Genomic DNA, 23,618 nt, shown 5'->3' with positions numbered 1-23,618 from the left:
AGTTGATCCCATTGCTGAACCTGACTCAATACTCAAGGGTCATCCAAACATCTCCCCGGGCATTAGTACACTGGACGAGTATGGTATCAACAAAGTTCCAGGATATGCAAGTCTGTTGGTGATGTACGAATGTGACGGCGAACAAGTAAACCTTGAAGAACCGATGACAAACAAGGATAGCGCTGAGAGCAGCCCTAGCTGCAATTGTGGCTCTGTATTGAATCGTACTAATTTTAAGAAAGCTGCTTGGCATCTTGGGCTCGCTTGGCAGCATCGGCAAGATATTCAAACTCGCCGGACTTTTCACACATGCTCCGGAAGATACTGCCTTGTCTGTTGAGCAAATTGGCTGGAGTATCAAACTCGGCAACCTTGCCCTTGTCCAGTACCAGCACGCGGTCATAGTCGATGATGGTGCGCAGCCGGTGAGCAATGCAGAACAGGGTCGAGTCGGCAAACTCGGATCCACGGATCGTGCGCTGGATACGGTCATCAGTATCGAAATCGACCGACGCCGTTGCCTCGTCCATGATGATCAGTCGCGACCGGCAGACCAGAGCGCGAGCCAGCGCTACCAGCTAACACTGACCCAGCGACAGGTTCTGGCCATTCTCCTTGATCTCGGCCTCCAGGCTAGTGAATATGCCTGACATGCGCTCCAGTGAGCTGTCAATGGCATTGCCTTCAAACACGCTGATTGCGGTGCTGGCGGTCTGGCTACCACGCTCGCGCACCAGATGCGCACAGTGCAGTGCATCCCACACAATCTCATCGGGGTACTCGCTGAACGGGTCAAGGTTGAAGCAAATAGTGCCATTGAACAGCACCGGATCCTGCGGGATGATAGTGACATTGCGACGGAGATCCTCCAGGCCAATCTTCGAGATGTCGACCCTGTCAAGCACGATCCGGCCCTTGGCTGCCTCGATGAACTGCAGGAACGCCAGCGACAGCATCGACTTGCCAGCGCCGGTGCGACCAACCACACCAATCTTCTCGCCATGCTTGATCGACATGCTCAGGCCATGCAACACTGGGACATTAGGCACGTACTCGACGACCAGGTCCTCAATCTCAAGATCACCAGTCCTGGGCCAGTTGCTGACGGGCTTGTTCTCGGGCATCGACTGAGCGCTGGCCTCCTGGTCAAGCTTTAGATACTGGCTAACCCGCTCAACACCGTTCATGTTCAGCTCATTGTCGCCATAGTTCCGGGTGGCAAACAGCATATAGTCTTTAAACTGCAGTTCATATACCAATGCAAACCCAGCAAGACCGGCGTTGAAGCTGTGGACATTCCACAAGATGAAGAAGGCGCAGAAGAACGACACTGTTGCACCTGCGGCATCAAGTCAGACAGACATCCAGCGGCTCGACACCATTGTTAGGTAGAATGGGCGATTCAGCTCATCTGATCTGTTAATGGCCTCCATGATGTAGTACTTTTTGAGACCAAACACGCGGATCGACGATACACCCTGTATCAGCTCGCCAAACAGCGACAGCAGCGGCGCTGAGGCATTTGACTCGAGTCGCTTCAGTTCGCGGGTTGAATCCAAATAATGCTTGGCAATCACCACATATGCGAATGTGATGACAACAGCAACAAAAATGAACAGCGGCGTAACTGCAGTGATGATGATGATAACACCCAATGCAGAGATGAAGTCTGCAAACATCCAAATGAGTGAATCTAGGGTGTTCGTGCCAATCGATTCCATGTCACAGGAGAACCGGTTAATGATCCGGCCGAATGGTGTCGAATCAAAGAAGCGTGGTGTGGCATGGACAACTGACCTGATCAGCTTTGCATGCACATTTCTGGCAGCTTTGATCAGTCCAGAATATGCATAGGCAGGCTTGATAAACAGCGCAAAAAACTTCGATGACACCGATTGCCAGGTAAATACCGATCCAAAACGATACTGTATGCTGGCCGACTATGTTGGTGTTTGCTGTTGGTGATACTGTGTCGGTAGAATCGCGTAGAACCACGGGTGGAGATGCTGTGTTGTTTGCCTCTACCCAGATGCGGATCCAGTAGTCTTGTACAATCGCAACCACTTTGGTCAGGGAGTTTAACAAAAGAACAGCAAACCAGTACCAGTAGCCACCGCATGCTGAGAGGAATATATGCCAAACATCCATTTTGATCCGCCCAGTCTCACGCTCCTCGTCCTCAACCAAAGTTCCTTCAAGGCTTGCCGGGTTGATATCTGTACCCAAGCCCCCGTCAATGACCAGTTTGTCCAGTCTCTTGCTGTTGTACTCGTCTTCCGATGTCGGATCATTGACAGCCTTGGCCCGCTCGGCATTGCCATCATCTTCGATGTCATCAACCTTCTTGTCCTTCGATCCATCATCAGACTTGGTGTCTTCCTTGGTGTTGAGCTCAGCAAGTGTGGCAGAGAACCTGCCCAAGGCTTGCAGCTCCTGTGGATTGCCCTTGAGCGCAATCTCGCCCTCACACATCACCGCGATGTACTGTGCATACAGAAGGCACATCGACACGTGGTGGGTGACGAGGACACAGGTGCTGCCATGGATCAGTGACGTCTTGTTAAGCAGACATTCCATCAGGATGTGCTTGGTAGTGTGCACATCGACAGCTGACAGACAGTCGTCAATAAGCAGGATCCTGCAGTCCCAGTACACAGCACGCGCCAATGCAACACGCTGCTTCTGGCCACCCGACAGCGTCACGCCGCGCTCGCCAATCTCGGTCTGGTCGCCAGCAGTCAGGATCCGCAGATCGGGCTTCAGTGCACAGACACGCAGCACCTCCTCATAGCGCTGCTGATTATACGGCTCGCCGAACAGGATATTCTCGCGGATGGTGGCATTGCGTAGCCATGCCTCCTGCGCAACATAGCTAATATCGCGAATTGCCATCTGTTCGCGTGACAGCTCAATAACGTCTTGATAGCCCTGGTTCGAAGCGATGCTCTGATCGGCATTGACAGTTGGCAGCTGAATAGACCCGCTGATCAATGTCATCTTATCAATGAGCACTGACAGCAATGATGAGTTGCCACTGCCTGTCAGACCAGCAATGACCGATAGCCCGTTAGCAGGGAAGCGAATATCGATGTCCTTGAGCCTGAATGCAACCTTATCTGGCTGCTCCTGCTGGCTGTCCAATGAAGCATCTGAACGGGTCGAAGCGTCTGATATCAGTGGTGTGTTCTTGTCGACCTTCGCCATACACCCATTATCATCGACTGAATTAATCGAGTTGTTCCTCCCATGTGTGTCCCAGACTAGACTAACCTTGACAAACCCCAGCACATCACCACTGCCATCTACTCGACAGATCCGCTCTTCGAGGTCCTGGGCCTGAGGCATCGCAAGGTATGAATCGATACGTTTCAGCGACACATAGCCCGAAATGACCCAGCTCAAAAAGTCGGGGAAATGCTCCAGTGAAATTCGCAGAAGCTGGAACACCGAGATCGTTGTAAATGCAATTTCGGCATTGATTTGGTGTCCGAATATGCCGGTATATGATGCAAGTGTCAGTACCATGACGATCATCGGCAACAGAGTTGTGACGATGGATGCATAGGCCCAGCCGAGTAGCCATCTCCACATTGAACCCAGCTGCTTTTCGTGGTGCGCATCGATCTTTTTGAGGAACTGGGACTCCCAGCCATAGAGCTTGACAGCCTTGATTCCTTGCAGAAGCTCTGTAATCGCTTCCACACGCTCGTCACTCAGCTCCGAAGTTTTCTCCTCAAGATCCGACAGATAGCTGAATAGTTTCCTTGTCAGTAGGTAGTACGGGATCACGATCGAGAATCCAATGAGCGATGACCACCCCAGCAGCTTGAACATGTAAATGACACCAATGACTGCTGACAGAGGCAGCGTGTACAGGTCATCCAGATAGGCGACGACCCTGGTGACACGGTTGAGATTTGTAGTGAGCAGGTTCATTATTTTGCCATTAGTTGATTCCTGTGCCGACTCCAACTCACTATCGCTGGTATCTTCGTCATCATCGCCTGTGACGCCCTCATGAGACCCCTTTTCACGATGGATCAAGGTCTTAGTTGACAGCTCACCAACCAAGGGACCCTTCATGCAGAAATCCATATGACGGCCGTTCCACATTGCTTGGTCAACAAGCTGCATATCTAGTATTGGAAGGTCATGAGTATCAGCGAGTGATTTGGGCTGAGTCAGTCAGATAATTGTTGTATTGAACAAGGAGTGGGCTGTAAGCAGCCAGAAAAAGAATGAATTACAAATACGAAGAAAAAGTAGATATAAGAAAAAATCGAGAGTGAAGAAGAGAAAGATATTAAAGGAGGATCGGAGTCATGGTTGTAATGACACATGGATCTGATGAGGAAAGGAGAAATTTTAGAAACCCAGAGATTCACAAATTCTGACAGAATATATATTCATCAACTCTGTCACTTTCCGTTATTGTTTGTCAGAAGGTTACAAGTGATACAAGTAGAGTGTAGAGCGGGCTAAAACACCTGAAGATATATGTATCGAGAAAGTGTGAAGGAGTGCTGAAAGGGATTAAGCAAATAGAATAATATAAAAGATAAGAAGGATCTGGTCCAGTATTGCACTGGGTAGCAAAGTATATAGAGAAAATAGCACATTGAAATGAGGAAAATCTAATTCTGATAATATCCTATTCACTTTACTAGCGCGTTTCGGGGTTGAGATATCACTGCTCTACAGTTCATTCGGAATCCGCATTTCACGGAAAAATGCATAAAATCACAGAAATGGTATTTATCAGTACTTGCTTTTTGTTCCTTTTTTCGTCCTACACCACCTACCATGTGCTCTAGACCTACAATAGCTTGTTTAGGTATGTCGAATTATATATGTCGCTTGATACGTCCAAGAAACCGAACCTGAAACTGATTGTTGAGTGCTCAGCAAACAAGAGTTCAACTTGTGCGAGCACTAGTATATATGTGCCAGCTGATTCCTTATTGGACACATCTTAACCATAGGGAGAGGGGTGGGCCAAGCAACCAGCGCCACATGGCGCCATACATCATTGCTGAATTGGTGTTTTTGTTTTCTGGTGGTGGAGTCAATTACTAGTTGTCCATGCAATATAGTGCTCATTATTCGAGTGGACAATGTTTAGAATAGTGTAATGTGATTATCTGCCCTTTTTGTTAGGCGGACGTTTCTCGGCTTCGGCACTCCATACGAAAGATACAAGGCATGGGGCAAGTAGCCCCTTGGGTACTGCATGGAAGCAGTGTCAGCATGTGAGCTGAAAAGAAAGAAACTTGACACTTATCCTTACTCTTCACCTTTACAGGTTTATTCTATTGACTATAATGTCTGTCACCGAGACTAGGAGCAAAACTGCTCTCGACGAGACCCTCACTGTGCAGAATTCGGGCGCTATGGAAGCTGTGCCAGATATCAGTGAGCAGCCTATTTCCGAGAAAGCGCTTGAGGCTGGTGCTGGTGTGGAGAGTCACTCTTATGAAGCAGGCAGCGGTAGTCCAGTAACTGCCAATGAACCAGCCGGTGGTGATTTGGCTTCGTATACGTTCTCCAAGAAACAAATTGCTTATACAATGGTTGGCATAGGCATGCTGTTTTTTATTGCTGCCCTGGATGCAACTATCATGGCCAGCATTTATGTGCCAATTGCCAGTGACTTTGGTGCACTGGGCCAGGCTGTCTGGATTATCACCACGTACATGCTGTCGTCGACAGTTGTGCAGGCAATTATCGGCAAAATCAGCGATGTCCTTGGCCGCGTGGAAACGACTCTTACCAGTACCACCATATTTTTGATTGGCTCCGTTCTTTGTGGAGCATCGCAGTCGATGAACATGCTTATCGCCAGCCGCACAATCCAGGGAATCGGCGGCGGAGGGATTCTTGGGCTGTCAGTAGTACTGATGGGTGATATTGTCAGCGAGCGCGAACGCGGCAAATATATTGGCGTAATTTCCGGTACACTGGGAATTGCCACTGTGGTTGGACCGGTTATGGGCGGTGGCATTATCGAGCACGCTTCATGGCGAATCGTGTTCTGGATCAATATTCCGATCTGCATCATTTCCATGGCTCTGATCTTCTTCACGCTCAAGCTGCCAAAGACCAAGGGAAGGTTCAAGGAGAAAATCAAGCGCATTGACTTTATCGGCTGTGTGTTGTTCGCCATTGGAATGGTTCCTATTTTGCTTGGGCTGTCTTGGGGTGGTCAACAGTACGAGTGGACATCGGCGCAGGTCTTGGCATGTCTCATTTGCGGATTTGTCATACTGCTTGTGTTTGGATATGTCGAGTACCGCTTTGTTGCTGACCCAATCATCCCAATCCGTCTCCTGGGAAACCACAATGTCTTCTCAGGCCTAGTGGCGTCACTTGCTACAGGTGCTATACTCTACGGAATTGCCAATATAATTCCTACCTGGGAACTCGCGGTCAAGCATGCATCAACAATATCGGGTGGATTGCATCTTATACCATCTGCCGTTGGCTACGCATTAGGAGCACCATTTACAGGTGTCTACATGGCTAAGCTCGGTCGATACCTCGCTCCCCTCAGAGTTGGTGCAGTGCTTGCTGCAGCTGGTGCATCATTGCTTCTGCTGTATAAAACGAGCACCGGGATGGCAGAGCGAATTATTTATCTGTTTCTAGCAGGACTTGGTCTTGGCTTCATATCTCAGCCATCCCTACTTGTCTGTCAAGCTAGTGTTGAGGGAAAACACATGGCCACAGTATCAGCATCACATGCCTTCATTCGGACACTAGGTGGGATCCTCGCTACCAGCATTATGACTTCGATCCTGGACAGCCATATCAAGTCCGGTATCACAGGGTTGATGTACGAGTTCCCTACGCATGCGTCGGATATAGCTTCTACACTTGTAGACCAGCGCAACATATACAGTAATACAATTCCGCATGACATTCAGACAAGAATCACCCGTCTTTGGGCTGACAGTATGCACAGTGCGTTTTTCGTATTTGCTGCCATCAGCGGGATAATACTCATATCTTGCTTCGCCATTACACATGTCGTTCTTGGCGAGGAGCGCAAGAAAACAATTGAGTAAATATATAACTTTGTCTATTTTTATGATATTCAAACAAGTTTATAACTGTGTGGTGAAATATCTAGTGCTATGATGTTGTCACGCACTACCGATCTTAGCCATCAGCGCCAACGATGATAGCTACAACGATACCTTTGACTAGGCAGGCAGCTATGGGCACTTTGATCTTACTGACGATAATGAGCAGGCAGAAGTCATGGACTCGCGAATCGGACACCAGGTGTGTTGGGATACTGGTATCTTTATATAACTAGTGACAGTAAAGAAATTAAGGAGACCCGCTGATATCCTGGCGTGCACTGAGCTATATAGTAGAGCCATTACTCTTGTGTAAGCACTGTGGCGTAGATCTAGGGATCAGGATCGGTTATTCAACATCAAATGATGAATACACCATATTGATACATTTATTTTTGGATCGCCGATAGTTTCATATTTTGTTGAGTCGATTGCCTCGTAGCATATCGATTCCTCCCTCTTTATTTATTTATTTTTTGGGTAGTCTCAAGTATATTCTATGCAATTCCTTTTTGAGCTCTAGAAGCGCTCGTATCTCTACAATACAACACATATTGTGCTAACTTTCTGTTTATTTTTGGCCAAAGACTAGTATAGAATAATGAAAAAGAGTAGCATTATGAAAAAAGAGATACATGATATAAAAAGAAATGCCAGGAGGTAGTCCATGGTCAACCTCATCTCTCGGAATGAAGGCTTGACTGAAGAAAAAAGTGTGAATAGGTGGGCCAATTTGAATAATCCATCTTTGTATAATTTTTCTAGGGCTTCGCTGAAGCTCGCTCAGGAAGCAAATGTCACTGCAATATTTAGCTTTACAAACTATTATATTGAACTGCGTTGGTCAATCTCTGTCTTTGATATATCATGGTGGATATAAAAAAGAACATTAAAACCACTATAAAACACTCGGGAGGCCGCTTTCATCGCTGGGCCCTTTATCTCGAGATAGACAAATTGTTGTTGCAGGCGGGCAGCTTGAGAGATTGAATCACTTTTCAATGGAGGTAGGAATGCTCATAGCATGTGTTGGAAGGTCACGAGTTTCAGCGACTGATTTGAGCAGAGTCAGGCAGATAATTGTTATATTGAATATGGTGTGGGCTGTAAGCAGCCAGAAAAAAGAACTACGAATAAGAAGAGAAAGTAGTTATAAGAAAGAAATCGAGAGTGGAGAAGAGAAGGATCTCAAAGGAGGATCGGAGCCATGGTTGTGATGGCACATGGATCCGATGAGGAAAGGAAAAATTGTAGAAACTCAGAGAATCACAAATAATGACCGTATGTCCCAACCGAACCAGAGTGCTGGAGCCTTCAAAGCAGTCTCTTGGTCACAACGAGGATGCAGTCTCGCTCCGGATGCTTTGGGCCCACAGTCACTGAATGAGTACGAGGCATTGCCACCGGCAACCCATTCGTATCAGTTCTGTCTGGACTATACTGCGCATCCGCTGGTAACGAAAAGTCATAATCCTTCAACAGATTGCTAAGGATCGTCATTATCTTAACCCATGCCAAAGCCCTTCCAGGGCAGATGCGTACACCAGTGCTGAACGACATCACCTGGTGTTTCAAGTCCGGGCGCTCGATGAACCGCTCTGGCATAAACCTCTTTGAATCCCTCCATAAGCTCCGATGGTGGTTCATTCCGGCAATATTGAGCGCAATGGTCATGCCGGCAGGAATAAAGTAGCCCTGGAATGTCGCCCCACCAGGAGGTACTACTCGTGGCAAGAGAAATCCTGACACAGCACAAATGCGCAAGGACTCATAAATGCATGCCTCGATATACGGTAGCCGACTGCGCCCCTCAGAGTAGCCGATCAGGTGGTCAGGTGCAAATATTGATCGAACTTCGTCCACAGCCTTGCGATAACACTCAGGATAAAGCATCAGGTAATGCAAGGTCCAGGTTATCGTATCCGCAGTTGTGTATATGGCAGCACCCAGAAGTTCAATGCTTTGTGCCGTTACTTGAGATGGTGTCAGTTTTGCCCTCGCCTCGAGCTCCTCCCCGTCGATAAGTGCCTGTAAAAGATCGTATGGCACTTTTTCTCCCTGGCGGATTTGTTCACGGCGTTGCTCAACTGTGGTGCTAGTGAAGCCAACAAACTCCTTGCAGTTTTTGAGCAAAGGACGGCAGAGCAGATTCAGTGGGAACTCTGCAACGGATGGAATGACTGCCTTGATATGAGCGAGCCAATTATATTTCTCCACCCATTTAACGATCGTTCTCTCACCTTTCTCAAGTGCACGGAACTTCTTGCCATACACGAGTGTGCTTATAATGTCAAAAGTAGCCAATGTGAAGTCCGTATTGAAGTTGACATTAGCTTCGCGACCGTTCTCCCCAATCAGCTTATCCCACTTCCTCTTGATTGCTAAAAGACCGCACTCCATGATCGTTGGCTCCATTTTCTGCAGTGACGCTGGGGTAAAGGCAGGGCCAATCAGACGCCGCCCTAGCATGTTAAACTCGGCATCAATGGTAGTGAATATGGTTTCGTCGACTAATCGGAACGATTCATAGAACTTGTCCTTGATGAAATCGTAAGTTCCCATCACTGCGCGACAGTCGTCTGGGTTCGAAATCGTCACAATATCAGGAGCTGAAAGAAAGATGTCGCCATAATTGTAGTAGTCGTCCTCACATAAGTCTGGCAGTTTCCCCAGCGTAACCATGATCCTCACATACAGCATGGATAAGCGAGAAAGCAGCCCTCCAGGAATGTGGCTAACGGGGGAGAAGTACAGACGATAAAGCGCCAGCGTTGTCCCATAGATGACCAGGCCACCAACGAGTACCTGCCTGTATGTTACGTCGTACGCCTCAAGAAAATTGCTAATTGCGCTGATGATGCTCATCCTTGATTGAAGAAAAGTGAATTGAGAGTGAAGTAGAGTGCTGAAAGAGGTCTCTGTAAAGTCCAAACGATGAGGAACTGTGAAGTACAAGCGAATAATCTAAAATGTACTAAAAAAATCAGTCAATTGGGTTCTTATAAATAGAGTTGAAATACCTCCGGCCTACTTTTGGAACTCGTATACCTAACTTCAGTGAAAGAAGGGAGAGTCTGCCATACGGGCAATACTCAAAAGCAGGAGGTGAACGAGGTTAGCATCTACAATTGTGCACAACCTGCAACCAGTTGATACATTCTTATCGTATGTGCCTCCCTGCACTATATATTTCGCACTGTGGTAATATTTTTCAACCGACAATAGTTGCAACTGCAGCCACTTATTGCTCTCATGTTACAACTTCTCATGAGAGTAAAGTGTTTTGTTCATACGCAGGATATATATCCAAGTAGTCACTTTTTTGTTTTATGTGTCAAGCAATATGTACTGAAAACGAAATGATTATAAAAATTGTTTTCTTGAGTGCTGTTGAGGAGTTTAAACCTAAACCCTACTTTAAAATATTAAAACTACAGTATCGGCCTAACATTGCTTGATAGCTATTTCCAAAGGTATAGTGCACCAGCCCTCATTGTTCCCTAGTTGGTGGCGTGCCACTTATTAGTCCATAACAATACCAAGGTACAAGGGATATATCCTCTGTTGGGGGAGTAATGTTGCTGAGTTCCTTGCCTCTTTCGAACCAGGGCAGCGCAGTAGTATATAAAACCATCACCTAGTGATTTGATTATAACTAATGCTTGATATATGCTTCATATCACAAGCTAATTGGCAGATTTATATGTATGGCATATTATTGGTCACATAGTAATATCCTAAATTACCTCTACATAATTCTCTATTCAAACTTGCTTTGATAATTATTGTTAGTTATGATATTGTTAGTGTAAATTTTCTTGATTATTCTGCATGCCTAGCCACAAATGAGATAGACACCTTGTATTTAAAAATTGGTCTGAACTTGATAGTACTTATTATATTTATGCTAGTCACAGAGGCTCAGCAGCAAACTATACTATGATTCCAAATCCTCATGATAATAGGACACAATGGATCAAGACCATTAAGCCACAATGGTCATCCATACTAAAGTAAACTGGGGCATTATACGCAAAGTTTTATAAATGAGAAATGAGAAAATAGTAAGCGGCTAAACTGATAAAGAAAAGAAAAGTGAAGTTCTTTCAGTGAGAAGTTCAGAGTCACATAGTTGGCGAGTTGGCGAGTTGGTGAGTCAAGATTTTCCTCACACAGTGACTTGCCGATTTAGGACTAGCTGTGTAGTCAATCTACTGTTTTCTGATTGACATCAAGTTCGAATAAGCAGCTCTCCATCAAATTATAAATATTCTGTTTGGATACGGGTAAGATAACATGGTATATAACTAGTGACAGTAAAGAAACTAGGGAGAGCTGTTGATACGCTGGTGTGTACTGAACCATATAGTAGAGCCATCATATTCTTGCGTAATCACTGTGGCGTAGGCTTAGGGGACAGGATCAGCTATGCAATATATTCGAATATTCACCTAATCATGCAATGCTGTGGAATATTTACTAATAATAATGTAATAAAATGTAATCCAGTTTCAAATATGATATGAATCAGTAGCAGCATCATATGATGCGCGGGCCGATGGATTCAGGAACACATTGTCCTCCTGCTCAGAGGTGAATGGCGGTGTACCCTTCACGCAAATAAGGTTGTGACTGCCTAATAGCGTTTCCTGGAAATATTTGTCGGCCTTATCTTTCCGCTTTTGTACCTTTCCTTGATATGCCGCCAAATCATCAGCTGAGAGAGTTGCGAGAACGTAGTCTGGGTTTAGAACTAACGTAATGCAGCCGGCTTGACCGAAGCCAAACGAGGAGAGCAATACGGCCTTGATATTAGTCACCTTTGTTGTGCACGATGGGAATACAAGATGGTCGTATTGCCTGACCTTTGGGTCAATATTATCGGCATTTCTGTTCCCAGGAATAATTCCAGTGCTGATTGCTTGCAGTGCTCCATTAAGCATCCAGCCTGCTGCAGGTGCTTTTGGATGCCCTGTGAGCCACTTTTGGCTTACAACTGGTGCAGGATATCCTGGTGTACGTCCTGCATGTGTCAACAGTTTGTTGATAACACTGGGTTCACTGACATCGTTCAGCCTTGTTGATGTGCCGTGTAATGAGAGCATATCGATGTCATCAGCAGTTAGACCCCATGTCGCCAATGTCCCACGAATAGGTGATATGCCGCTACAGCTTTTCCAGAATTCGTTACCCCATAGGTCTGTAGCTCCCATCCGTTGGTGGTGGGCATGGTCATATATTGTGCAGCATGGCTGCTAGTATTCGGGTCCTTGTCAGGTAGCTTCTGTAGCTGCTGCTCCATTGCCCTGCTGATAAACGAGAGCTGCAACTCGAGGCCTTGCTTCCTGTATTTAAAATCCAGCATGCTTGTGGGCGGCTGAGAATGCAATTCACGGGCTGTTGACAAGATACCTCTACCAGGGGCTCCAACATTGTGCCCCTGCTTATCGGTAGCTGACTCTGTTAGAGCTACAACTCCATATATTGGAGCCCCCATCTCTATTGCTGCTGTGGCCGACATGACAACGAAGATGCCTGATCCGTAGCTCTCCATGTACCCAGACCGACTATCAGTGAATGGCCTACTCATCTCCTCTGGAGTCCTACCCTTTGCAAGCTCCTCAGCTGTGTTGGCAGTTGTTTGCAATAGCTCAAACCCATATGCAGTGTCTTTAGAGTAGTCCTCAACCGCCCCAGCAAGCATAACTCTAGCTTTCCCGCATTGAATGGTCTCGATCGCCACCTCTAGTGCCACCAGCGCAGTTGCACATGCAGCTGACGTAGGTTTTAATGGTCCTGCAGATGACAGCAGCAGCATGTTTATCCAAGCATCAGGTGCACTAACCATGGCTTCAATCAATGTATCCGACGGTACATCCTTATCGATCCACCTGTATAAGACTGCATTACGCAAGCTTCGGACACCACCAGTTGATGAGCCGATTGTATGCCCAACTTCAGAGACATGGAAGTACTGGTAGAGTTCATAGGGATCAGTGATTCCAGATGAGACCAGCGCCTCCATAGCTGATATCAGGGCGTAGCATGTAGTCCTATCCACATGGTCAATGATATCCTGTGGAATGCCATATCGGGCAGGGTCCCAGCCAGTTGGAATTTGGGAAGCGGTGTAGCAATCAAGCTGAAGGGCTTTTGGAACAAGCAGTGTCGCACCTTTCAGGAACCTGACGGACCATGTTCCGTTGGAATTCTCCCATGTTTCAGCTTTATCTCCATTTCCATGTTTAAAATGTGCTGCCTCGTCTTCAGTTGCCTCGAATGGTTCAAGATCATGGCTGATTTGCAGCTCACGCACAAGTGAGTGTTTGTGCGGATCGAAGCCATCGTGCAACTCTGGCTCAACAAATCGCACTCCCACATGCTGGAGAATGTAAGGCTCATACACCTTCTTGACATCCATGTCTCTCACCGGCTCACTCGTCTTTGCGTCGACCCATCCAATATAATGATCCATTGTCAGTGGGTGTTGCCCATCAAAGTGCTTGATCAGACCCATGATCCACGCCAGTTCAATGCACCCCTCCATGGAAAACTCGCCAAATGCTTCCATTTCCCAGCGCATCCGAGCATTTCCAAACGGACCAACCTCGCCAAACCCAGTTATGACAGCAACCTTGTCAAGATTTATCATTCCTTGGAGATGATGCAGTGGCTTGAGCTGGTCAAACGAGCGTGTCGGTGGGAAGGAAATGCGGTGTTTTGCTAACGGAGTAGTTATATCAGAATCCCGGAAGAGGTTAGAACGAGATTGATGATGAATCACATTGTCGTTGATATTATCTAAATGGACCTCTCTATTGACTGTGACCAGTTGGGAGTGCGTGGTGTGCAGTTTAAACAGTATAGAACTGTATTCGGAACCAGATACTTCACATCCGGTAAAGTTGGCCCATACAGGCGATAGCTGCGCCTGCTCCACCATGTCTGGACTCAACAGCCCAAGAAGGTTGAATGCCATTTCTTCGCGAGAAAATGTCAGCAGCCCAGCCTGCTCCACACCCTCAAGGATCGCCGAGTGGTCGTTTGTCATCCTTGTGTTCCGAACAAAACCAATATCCGCGCCAGTGAGCGAGATATATTCGGACCATGACTCTGAGTGCCAGCGGTTGTAAAGTGATTGCAGTGCCATCTTTGCCTCACCATACAGCCCGCTATTGCCGATTGTGCCCTTGTTCTGGGAATTAGGCAAAACTACCAGCGTTGGCGACCGGGCGTATTTGTGAGCCTCCTTGGCAATCTTGATAGCACCAATCATTCTGGTAGATATTGGTGAGCAGTATGCGGAATGATAGTTCTGAGCGTGAGTCAATACTTGTCAGGTCGCTACCGTTATCAGAGAATGCCGCAAATGGGAAGACGTAGCTCAGATCCCACCCCAGACCATCTGTACCATAGATGTACTCGATCAGCATGCTGACATCCTGGGTAGATCCCTGGTTGAACGGAACGACAACTAGTTCTGCTCCACGCGCGCCAAACTGTCTGTACATATCCTCATAGTATCTAACTGTAGTGAAACCATAGCTTGACGTTGTTGCAATGACCCTAGCGCCTCCTGTCAGTAGCCCTTCAACAATGCTTGACCCTATTGACCCAGGCCCACAACCAGTGACAAGTGCAGCCTTTCCTTCGAATGTCAGACCGTTCTCCACAATCTCATTCAGGGAGTCAAAGTATTGTTGAGTAAGGCCAGTGCTATACGCCCATGAGCCATTATCAAGCCTTTCAGATAGATAGAGACGTTGCGGACCTGTGAGTGTACACTTCTGTGCATCGCTCACATAATCTTTGAATGTTGGCATTTGCTCTCGTCTTTCTTCAGAATATACCACATCGCCCCTGCTGGTTACCATTGTGCATGGGCGGAGGGGCAGAGATATCTCCCTATACACTGGTGCATTGTTACTCGAATCGATGCAAACTTGGCGCAGATACTCTAAAACACGCGTCGCTTTTTTTGTAGCAAGACTGTTGTTGCTAGCGAGAACAGCCAGGTATCCATCGACTAGTGTCAAAAGGTCGGGGCAAGAGCGGTTGGAAATCATCTGCAACCTTTTCCTGACACACACATCGCTGGGGTCAAACGAATCCTTGACCAATATGTCCGCAACCAACTGCATCACATCCTGGCGCACCCAATTCCAGTATGAGTTGTAGTGCCGTGCCTTTTTTTGGTCAAACTTTTGTTTCGTACCGTTGATGAGATCACCTCCTAGTTCTAACTGCAGATCACTCAGCTCCTTTGCATAGGCGGTGACTTGCTGTTTTAGCGTGTCCAGCAGGCCATCTGAACATTGCGTATCTGTCCCAGTGAACTCTCTCAAGGCTTGGATCTGCCGAGTTGCTAGCATGTTTAATTTCTCCTGGGACAAGTTGAACACGTCACTGTTGACAACTGGAGCGTTGGACTGCGACAGTGCAGGATTCGTAGTTGGACCTGCCGTATGTGTGGTGAAGGTAATTCCTTCCTTTTTAGCATACAGCTGAGCAATATTCGCTAGCCATTGCCTGGCATCCTGCTCACTGGTCAGGCGCTCAGACGGCTCCATTGTAAGCGCCAGCAGGAGAAGACCTTCTTGGCGCTGCCGTCCAAGCCCATACTTGTCGTTCAAATAGTTATATGCTGAAGTTAAAGAGAAACCTCGAGGCATCTTGGAACTAAAGACCTTCGCAATCATATTCTGCGTATGCCTTCCAAGCTTCCCGTCGTATGGACCAAGACGTTCAACAAGCTCGGCTATTGTCATATCCTCAGCTTTACTAGGTATCTGCTGATCCAAACTCTTTTTGTATGTCCGATGCAATCATGTTCAGCATTGTTGACTTGCCTGCTGTTAGGACCTTGATGGGCTGGTTGGCGGGAATTGAAATAGATGACTGTTTCAACTTTTGGCCGATTATTGCGCGAACAACATCAGCCTGGGTCGACTGGTTTCTCAGGTACCGCTTGTTGGCTTACGATTTGGCGAACTGCTATTCTGCTTGGATATGGCTTTCTGTTACTAGTTCATGGCCAGATGAGGCATCCCTCTCTCCATTGACCTTCACTGTCAATGTCGTAGGTTCACTCTGGGCCTTCATCGGCCGTAACCACGCTCGACACACCCTTGACTTCTGGCGGTAAAAAGTACACAGCTTTCCTGTCATCGGAAACGTGGAGGAGCTCGATTGATGAGCGACGATTTGTGGAGCCAGACATTGACTGCCTCATCATCTTGCCCAGTACCGGAGCGGGCCCGATCTCGATCACTCTTTGAATATCGCCGCTGTTGAGTAGCGATTTCTGGGTTGCTATCCACCGTACTGGGAATGCGAGCTGGTATGCCAAGCAACTCAACCACCAGCATATAAGCATGGCTCTCCAGTGTAGCTGAGTCAGGTCGAGACATTTTTATCGAATGCTTCAATCTTGCTGGCTAGAACAGGAGACTGGCAAATATTGTGAACTAGCGAAATGTACCTCTTCGTTACCTCAAATGGCACGCCTGTTATATTTGGAATATACTTTCCAGCAAGCCTAGTGGCATCGACAGAAGTAGGGGAAATCGCCTTTAACAGGATGTTCCTGAACACATCGACACTGCTCAGAAGATGTTTGGAGTGGAGATGGGACATCAACTCCTGTTATAACAATGGTTGCTGCGCCATTAACAAGCTCGGCACCCCGATCCTTACAGGCAAGGCAGACGCTGGATACTGAAACTGGACAAATCACTCTCGTTCGAACATTTCGGACCTGAGCGTCTCATCATGACAGAGCTTATTCAGAATATCTGCAAGGGCCACTAGCGCAGTCCTATGCCCTGTCACAATATATTGCTGGCACTTGGTACGTTATAGATTATTGATTTCGAAGTTGCCGTCCACATAGCTTCTGGATTTCGCTCGACAAGACTAGTCAATATGTCAAGGGCAAAACCATTCGCCGACTTTTGATGGATTGACAGCCACCATGGCATACTGGGATCGTCCGTTGTCATCGCGGTCAACCGATGTGTGTAGGAATGAGTCCACGGAAAAATGCGAGCTCGACTGCAGCCTCAACAGAGACAATTTTTCCAATAGCTGCTAGCGAGCAAAGTTCACCAAGTGAATGGCCAGCAAATGCCTGTTGCAGTCTGGAATTAACCCGTTGGATTCCATGTCTGCCACATACGCAAGCGCCAGTGCCAGTTGAATAGGCTGTACGTAAAGATCGTTGCATTCCAGTAGCCCATTGGTCTGAATAGTACGTGAATTTAGTGGCCTTAGGAACAATCCTCGCAAATAGCTGGGACGACGCTCCTTGAATCTCACTAGGACAGGTTGAGATAATTGCCAAGCACTTCTTTCCGGCGGCTCCTCCAAAGTGAACATGGAACTTCTTTGGATTACTGCGGCAAGATGTCAAGCAGCGATATTCCATACTTGTCAAACATGTGCTTTTCTGCTCGGTCCCAGACATTGCGTGGCAAGCAGGGAGACTTTGCGTACAGATCCATACCCATATCCACAAACTGGGCACCCTGCCCGGTGAACAGATATGCAGTCTTGGGCTTGCTCAACCTTTGCCGTGAAAGGTCAAAACAGCAGCGCTGGTGCTGATTGACAGTCCTGCCCTCAAAGAGCATGAAACCATCTTTCATTCCCACATGGCTCAATTCCACATCTAGTGCATCACCCGGGAACACCATTCCGACAAACTCTGTTTTGAACGAACGGAATCTTGCCGGATCCCCGCCTGCGGCATATCTTTCGACAACTGCCCGTGTTGCGGCAGAAACCCACATCCCGTGAACAATTGGTCTTGACAGCCCAACATAGCTCGCAATCTGTGAAGATAAATGTATCGGGTTGTAATCTCCAGATACACGCGCATACTCTCCTGCAGACCAGATGGGGCGCAGAACTGTGCTGTAGCTCCAGGCATCGGCAAAACCTTATGCCCTCCATTGTCAAAGGATACTGCCCGACCGTTGATCAACCGAACTCTTAGCGAGGTATGCGGCAACTGCATTTCCATTTACATCAGCAGCCTGGTAGTCAACATTTGCAATGTGGACACGCTTATCTCCATCCAAAACAGCAAACACAGGGCCAGCTATTGACACAGATGCGTAGTATCCGTCAGATCTAAACCTGCATCTGGTGTCCAGCACGAACTCAACTGTTGACCCTGCAGTGAGCTTTGCTGGCGAGTTCTCCATGGTAGACAAACCAGTCTTTAGTTTCAAGCACTGCAACGTCAGCTACAGAGTTCAAAACAACAAGTGATGCTGATTTGCTCTCCTTACTGAAAGCAAGTGGCGGAAGGATTTTGTGTCCTCTGAACAGGAGGACAGTCGCCATCTGAGCTATCAACGTCCGTTGTCTGAAAAACTTTAGGCTGATGGTCAGCACCTTTCCCGCATCAGAATTCACAGCAGACACTAATTCAGCCTCCGGCGTAATAGAGTCGCCAACACGTAGTGGTGAAGCACTGTCGATGTGGTCCAATACTGTTCTCCAGGTGAACCATGTCTAACAACCCTGAGCTCAGCTGTCGGTTCTCTAGCACCGCCATAAGCCCTTGCCATCCGATTAGAAAGACCATGTCCATTGGGGCAATGGTCGTGGTGATTTGCAAGTGAACGGCAGCAATTCTGCGTCTCCTGGGAAGTTTCGGAAGAAACTGGTAACGAATGGCCTCCGTAGTATCAAATGGCTGGCATCGGATTACCTGGTGGACTCTATATCCGAGTCAACTGACATGTCTCCCAGTGTAGCGTGAGATGGGCTGTCGTGGCCAAAATAAAACTCGTGGATACGTCCTATCACGGCCATCCATCACTTCTGTGATTGGTATCGCAGGGGCGTGTCGGGCAGTACAGATATTTGAGAACTAGTTCACGATTTTCGCCATTGGACTGGCAGAATAACTCTGACCGTGATGTTGCCTAGGGTGCAGCATACTCGATTACGATATTCAACTCTCCTTGGCTGTCGAATACCTCGAGTTGCTGTGGGATTCCATCTGACTCTGAGATCAACACCGACTGGTTTCGACATGGGACGCATGATCCTCCTGACGCCTGTTAGCGACAAACCTTGGTCCCCTGTACCTATGGCTGGTGAAGTCAGTAGTGCGCGTAGCCAGCTCTTCTTTGGCCCTGCCAGCAACTCTAGCCATGGGTCAGTGTCTGGGAGGGATCCGTTGTCAGATGGAAGGGTATATAGGCGACCTGTAGCCCATGATACCGCTGGATATAACCGACTGTATGGTGGTAAGTTTGGGCTCAGCCACCAATATATTCCTGTTGCTGGTATCGTAGTCTGGACTGTTCTTGCATAGGCCGCGAACCATGGCGTGGTACACATCCATCCAGAATATCCCTCACAGGTGCGTTGGCAGTAGACGAGTATCCAGGCTGAAACTGGTCCATAGAGGAATCCAGCTGACGCTGAACATCGTGGCTGGTGACATAGTCACCGTTCACCGATAATGAAGCAGCACCCTGCAGCATCCACCTTTCTAGGTCACTGTCGAGGAGCAGGAACGGAATGGGACCGGGACTCTGACCTGAGCGCTTGCACAGCATGATGAAATACTGGACATCTTCTGTAGCCATCAGCTGCGAAGACTACGTCTGGATATACCCGCTCAATATCACGAGCTGCTGTAAAGCGGATCACCAAGCTCCCAAGTGGTGGCGAATGAAATACTCGCGCGCACATCCGCTGAAGCGATCTTCTACACGCTTGATAAAGTCGTAGACAAGGAGGCAAAGGCTGGGGTCAATCCAGCACGACTTGTCATCGACGTACATGAGCTCGGTCATTCTATGGCGATGACCTCAGAGTATGTCATATCCTGTAGCTCAGCAACCGAGCCGTCTGCCTTTTTGCCGAAACCAGGGCTTGATGTAGTCAGAGTTTAGCCGCTGGACTATGGAGTCTCTCTTCTGCTGGAGAAGCTCAGTCTGCTTGTCAGCTGCCAGTGAGAATATAGAGCCCTGTAGCTCCTTGAGGAATAGAGCTGCACGCGTCGCAATAACAGTGCATTGGCTTGCCATTTTCGCCAGTGATTGATGTGACACCTATCAGCAACACCGCTGTACGTATCCATCCACTCGTTTGGGACCAACACCAGCCGTGTCCAGCGATAAGCTGCTTGGCAGCATCCGACAGACCAGACTCCTTTGCGACCATGACACAGGAGCCAATCGCACAACTCCGTCAAATGGCATCGGTGGCCGCCCGAATGGCACACTCCAGCTACCAGACATGTACTGCATCGCAGTGTCCGCATCGCCAATACCAGATCCAGCGACAAGGACAATGTTCCTGTGGAACCGGAGCAGGCTGTAGGTATCGAGAATTGGCTGGTAAAAGTCGTCCCACGAATGGTAGCCGCCGTTACGGCCACCCATCCACTGAAGAATGACAGGGAACGTGCGATCCACCTTCGAAATGGCGATCGTAGCACGAATGTCGGCCAGAGTTTCAGCCTTGAGAGTGACATGACGAAGACCAGCGTCACGCATACCGGCAATAATGTCGGTCGCTGCTGCAGCTGTTGGAATAGGAGCCAGAAATACTCAGTCCAGCGATCGGCTGGCCTGCTTGGCCGCATGCGCAGAATCTCTGGGAACAGTACCTCCCACTGCTCCTGGTTCGAATAGTCACAGCAGAGAGCAATGTCCTGGCCAGGTTCAATGAGCTGGACTAGATCGGCCACTCGCCCTGCAGTTGACCAGTGCTTGTGATCCCAGTGGTTGAGAGCTCGGCATGATAACCGGCGTTGATGGCAGCCGCAACCAGCTGAACACTAGGGTAGCTCGGTTCAACAGTAGACACCAATCACTGGCGGACGCCCCAAGGCATGGAACATCGGCGAGTTGATGATGAATTTGACTGTCGCTCTTGACTCGGACAAGCTTGGGGCCAAATGCTCTCTTCCAATCCACGGACTGGACCACCAAGCGGATATCTCGCTGGAAAATGTCAGCCTTGGAGCCCAGAAGTCGGTGTTTGTGGGGGACGAGCGAGCTGCAGCTAATGATGTTGACGCCACTACCATCAACGATACTGCGTGCCAGCCGAGCAAAGACGCTAAACCCACCGGGGCTAAAGTCAACGATATGCGTAGCATCGGCTCCCTTGAGGTCGACGGCCAGTCAAAGACAACGAGTGAAAATGACTTGCGCCACCATCTCTATCGAGATCGACACCAGTTGAAATGTCAATGCCATTGACTTTGACGGGAGGAATGACTTGATTATTGCCACAGCTGTAAGACCAGTCTCTTTCAACGGACAAACCCGGGAAGCCAATCTCCAGTGGTTTGTAAGAGACGGCAGTGGGTGACGACACTGGAGTTCACGTAGCTGATATCCGCCACCGGCTTGCGCTGAGAGAACGGGATGTTCGACTGGTCAGCACTGGGCTCCGCACAACGCTGGCGGAGGAACTGAACAAACTGTGTGACAACCGTCAGACGGCCAGTGACGACAAATAGGTCAAAAGCGTTGATGAGCGCCAGGTAGACGTGATCAGTGGGCGATAGGCAGCATGAATTGAACTGAGAAATCAGTTTCCCAAGCGCCGGAAGAGGAACACCACGGATAGACACCATAGGTGATGGCTTGCCATCAGACGGAATGCAGCTAGCTGCCGTACCAGCATCTAGCACATCGAGGGGTACTTCGAGCTGCATGCTATAGCCACCTGAGATATGACCGCCCATTATCTTCTTTGTTTGAACGTAAAAGGACTTTTCATCAGTCAGCATCGGAAACATGGCCGCGACAGCCAATGCCTTGGCTATGAGATATGACACCTAAAATAAGGAGTGGCTAGTTAGTACATAGCTGTTTCAGAGAATGATGTCAATGTGGCACATAATTCTGCCGATACCTACTTTTGAATGACTGAGAAAGTTCGCCCGGGGTAACTCTGAGTGTCTTGTACAAGACCATCAGGTGCATCTGCTGGATTAGAGCTAGGATTGGCGACGCAATATAGACAGCGGAGAGAAGCTCCATACTCGGACGCGACTCGGGGATGAAGAAGCCAGCTCATGAAGTCTATCGGCCGAGTGTAAACACGTGTGAAAGGCGAATCCTGCGTGGTGACCAGCAGGAATTCAGCCATCTCAGCGACAAAGTCGGCAAGAAGTGGGCGATAGACGTCAAGAAGCCAGACAGCCTCGTCCAGATAGTTGTCCATGCCGCCGTAGCCGCCAAACATGGCAGTTAGTTTCACCCTGTCGTCGGTAAAGAGCGCGGGACAAGGGACATCAGGCAGCATTTCACGTGATTCAAGCACATCCCAGACCGAGTAGTATCCTTTGATGACAGACTGGGCTTGCTCGGTCGTGAGTTTGAGCTGCTGGACAACAACATGGATGTTGTCAATCGAGCAGTACTTCTGGTGAAGGTACTGGAAGGCAGCGACAGCGACATCGGTGTTCTTGGTTGCAGCATAGTTGACAAAGCGTGCAACAGTCTCGATTTCGGGTGACGAATTCTTGAGCGGAAAACCAGCGGCAAGAGCTTCTGCTTGGGCAGAGTGCTTGTCTGGGATGCTGATAGCAATCCCATGGATAGTAACTTGGTAGTGAGCCATTGGTTTAAAAATGATGCTTAGTGACAACTAGTTAGAATTGACAAAGAGCTTATAAGTGAGGGAACTTGTTGAGGTTCTTGATGGAATGTATCTGGAGTTTTTTGGGCTAGCTAGTATGTATTTGTATAAAGTTGTGGCATACTCATTGCAGCAATGCGCTGCTTTGCTGTGTCTGCCTGTGGTTGATATCACTGTACCTGACAAGTCGAGACAATCTGCAAACTATGTTCAGCTATAGTAAAAACACTCGCTCAAAGGCCCTGGCATCAAACGCACACCCTATGGAAGCTTTGTGTGAAAACAGATGCCTTGTCCCCAAGCCCATGTGCAAGAAATAGTGCAAATACAATTCAGAGAGGCACAAGTCTGTTGTCAGCAGCTGAGATGTAGGAGCACTATTCTAATGGACATGCCACCTGAAGAATCAACAGCGGCTGTAAAGAGGCGTGTGAACAAGTGATTTGGTTCACGACCAAGTGCACTTGTGCCAAGTTTCAAGTATGGCTGCTTACCAGTGGCAAATTTTCTAAAACATAGTTTATGCGAGCTTTGAACGCGTACAAGCTGTTTTCGGGCTACAAGGGCAACATTTCCTTTGCTGCTACAGTTAGCATAGTGCATAATACATACCATACTGTATTCCTAACTGCTATTGTAAATGAGTACTGGCCGCTCTTATTCATGAGTATCTACAAGCTCCCGTGTCTGCAATCGGCAGTGTTCCTGTATCCCTTCGGACCTAGCCTGTAGGGAAAACATAATATATTTACTTTGGTTGGCAACACATTCTAAATGCAACCACATATTAAACGACAATGAGTAAACCCAACGCCACCAAAAATAAGGTCAACACAGGCTCGCAGAGCATTGTTATTTCTTGTGAGCAAATTTTTAGCGCATGATGCTTTTCTAGAAATACAACCAACAATT

General features: G+C 48.0%; 8 protein-coding genes across 8 annotated transcripts; 2 read left to right on the top strand and 6 right to left on the bottom strand.

Moving 5' to 3' along the window:
• Positions 1 to 205: 205 nt before the first annotated feature.
• On the bottom strand, positions 206 to 2,472 carry DL89DRAFT_269459 (P-loop containing nucleoside triphosphate hydrolase protein; the record flags this gene model as incomplete). Its single annotated transcript, XM_040888307.1, has 5 exons — positions 206 to 578; positions 693 to 713; positions 735 to 1,287; positions 1,363 to 1,859; positions 1,882 to 2,472. 5 exons carry the CDS (start codon positions 2,470 to 2,472, stop codon positions 234 to 236), a joined length of 2,007 nt encoding a protein of 668 aa, XP_040741579.1. The 3' UTR covers positions 206 to 233.
• Positions 2,473 to 5,390: 2,918 nt separating this feature from the next.
• DL89DRAFT_225571 (MFS general substrate transporter) lies at positions 5,391 to 7,064 on the top strand (the record flags this gene model as incomplete). The annotated part of the gene is made up of 1 exon (XM_040884762.1): positions 5,391 to 7,064. The coding sequence occupies one exon, from the start codon at positions 5,391 to 5,393 to the stop codon at positions 7,062 to 7,064; it is 1,674 nt and encodes a 557-aa protein (XP_040741578.1).
• An 853-nt stretch (positions 7,065 to 7,917) lies between these two features.
• DL89DRAFT_48909 (uncharacterized protein) lies at positions 7,918 to 8,347 on the top strand. Its single transcript, XM_040891731.1, has one exon. It carries the CDS (start codon positions 8,084 to 8,086, stop codon positions 8,297 to 8,299), a length of 216 nt encoding a protein of 71 aa, XP_040741577.1. The 5' UTR covers positions 7,918 to 8,083; the 3' UTR covers positions 8,300 to 8,347.
• Positions 8,348 to 8,396: 49 nt separating this feature from the next.
• Positions 8,397 to 9,947, bottom strand: DL89DRAFT_259551 (putative cytochrome P450 monooxygenase; the record flags this gene model as incomplete). Its single annotated transcript, XM_040885697.1, has 1 exon — positions 8,397 to 9,947. One exon carries the CDS (start codon positions 9,945 to 9,947, stop codon positions 8,397 to 8,399), a length of 1,551 nt encoding a protein of 516 aa, XP_040741576.1.
• A 1,646-nt stretch (positions 9,948 to 11,593) lies between these two features.
• DL89DRAFT_304008 (thiolase-like protein) lies at positions 11,594 to 16,236 on the bottom strand (the record flags this gene model as incomplete). Its single annotated transcript, XM_040890876.1, has 4 exons — positions 14,462 to 16,236; positions 12,274 to 14,397; positions 12,211 to 12,248; positions 11,594 to 12,158 (listed from the first exon to the last, which is right to left on the bottom strand). The coding sequence occupies exons 1-4, from the start codon at positions 15,848 to 15,850 to the stop codon at positions 11,594 to 11,596; spliced, it is 4,116 nt and encodes a 1,371-aa protein (XP_040741575.1). The 5' UTR covers positions 15,851 to 16,236.
• Positions 16,237 to 17,088: 852 nt separating this feature from the next.
• DL89DRAFT_285687 (uncharacterized protein) lies at positions 17,089 to 18,289 on the bottom strand (the record flags this gene model as incomplete). The annotated part of the gene is made up of 4 exons (XM_040889832.1): positions 17,089 to 17,211; positions 17,260 to 17,476; positions 17,511 to 17,991; positions 18,049 to 18,289. 4 exons carry the CDS (start codon positions 18,287 to 18,289, stop codon positions 17,089 to 17,091), a joined length of 1,062 nt encoding a protein of 353 aa, XP_040741574.1.
• A 1,872-nt stretch (positions 18,290 to 20,161) lies between these two features.
• Positions 20,162 to 20,605, bottom strand: DL89DRAFT_259548 (uncharacterized protein; the record flags this gene model as incomplete). Its single annotated transcript, XM_040885696.1, has 1 exon — positions 20,162 to 20,605. The coding sequence occupies one exon, from the start codon at positions 20,603 to 20,605 to the stop codon at positions 20,162 to 20,164; it is 444 nt and encodes a 147-aa protein (XP_040741573.1).
• A 623-nt stretch (positions 20,606 to 21,228) lies between these two features.
• On the bottom strand, positions 21,229 to 22,688 carry DL89DRAFT_303986 (uncharacterized protein; the record flags this gene model as incomplete). Its single annotated transcript, XM_040890875.1, has 2 exons — positions 21,229 to 21,900; positions 22,032 to 22,688. The coding sequence occupies 2 exons, from the start codon at positions 22,686 to 22,688 to the stop codon at positions 21,370 to 21,372; spliced, it is 1,188 nt and encodes a 395-aa protein (XP_040741572.1). The 3' UTR covers positions 21,229 to 21,369.
• Between the last annotated feature and the right edge of the window lie 930 nt (positions 22,689 to 23,618).

The sequence above is a fragment of the Linderina pennispora genome (genome assembly GCF_002104995.1).
Source record: "Linderina pennispora strain ATCC 12442 chromosome Unknown DL89scaffold_12, whole genome shotgun sequence".
Taxonomy (NCBI): Eukaryota; Fungi; Kickxellomycota; class Kickxellomycetes; order Kickxellales; family Kickxellaceae; genus Linderina; species Linderina pennispora.
This window is presented reverse-complemented; position numbering and strand designations above follow the sequence as displayed.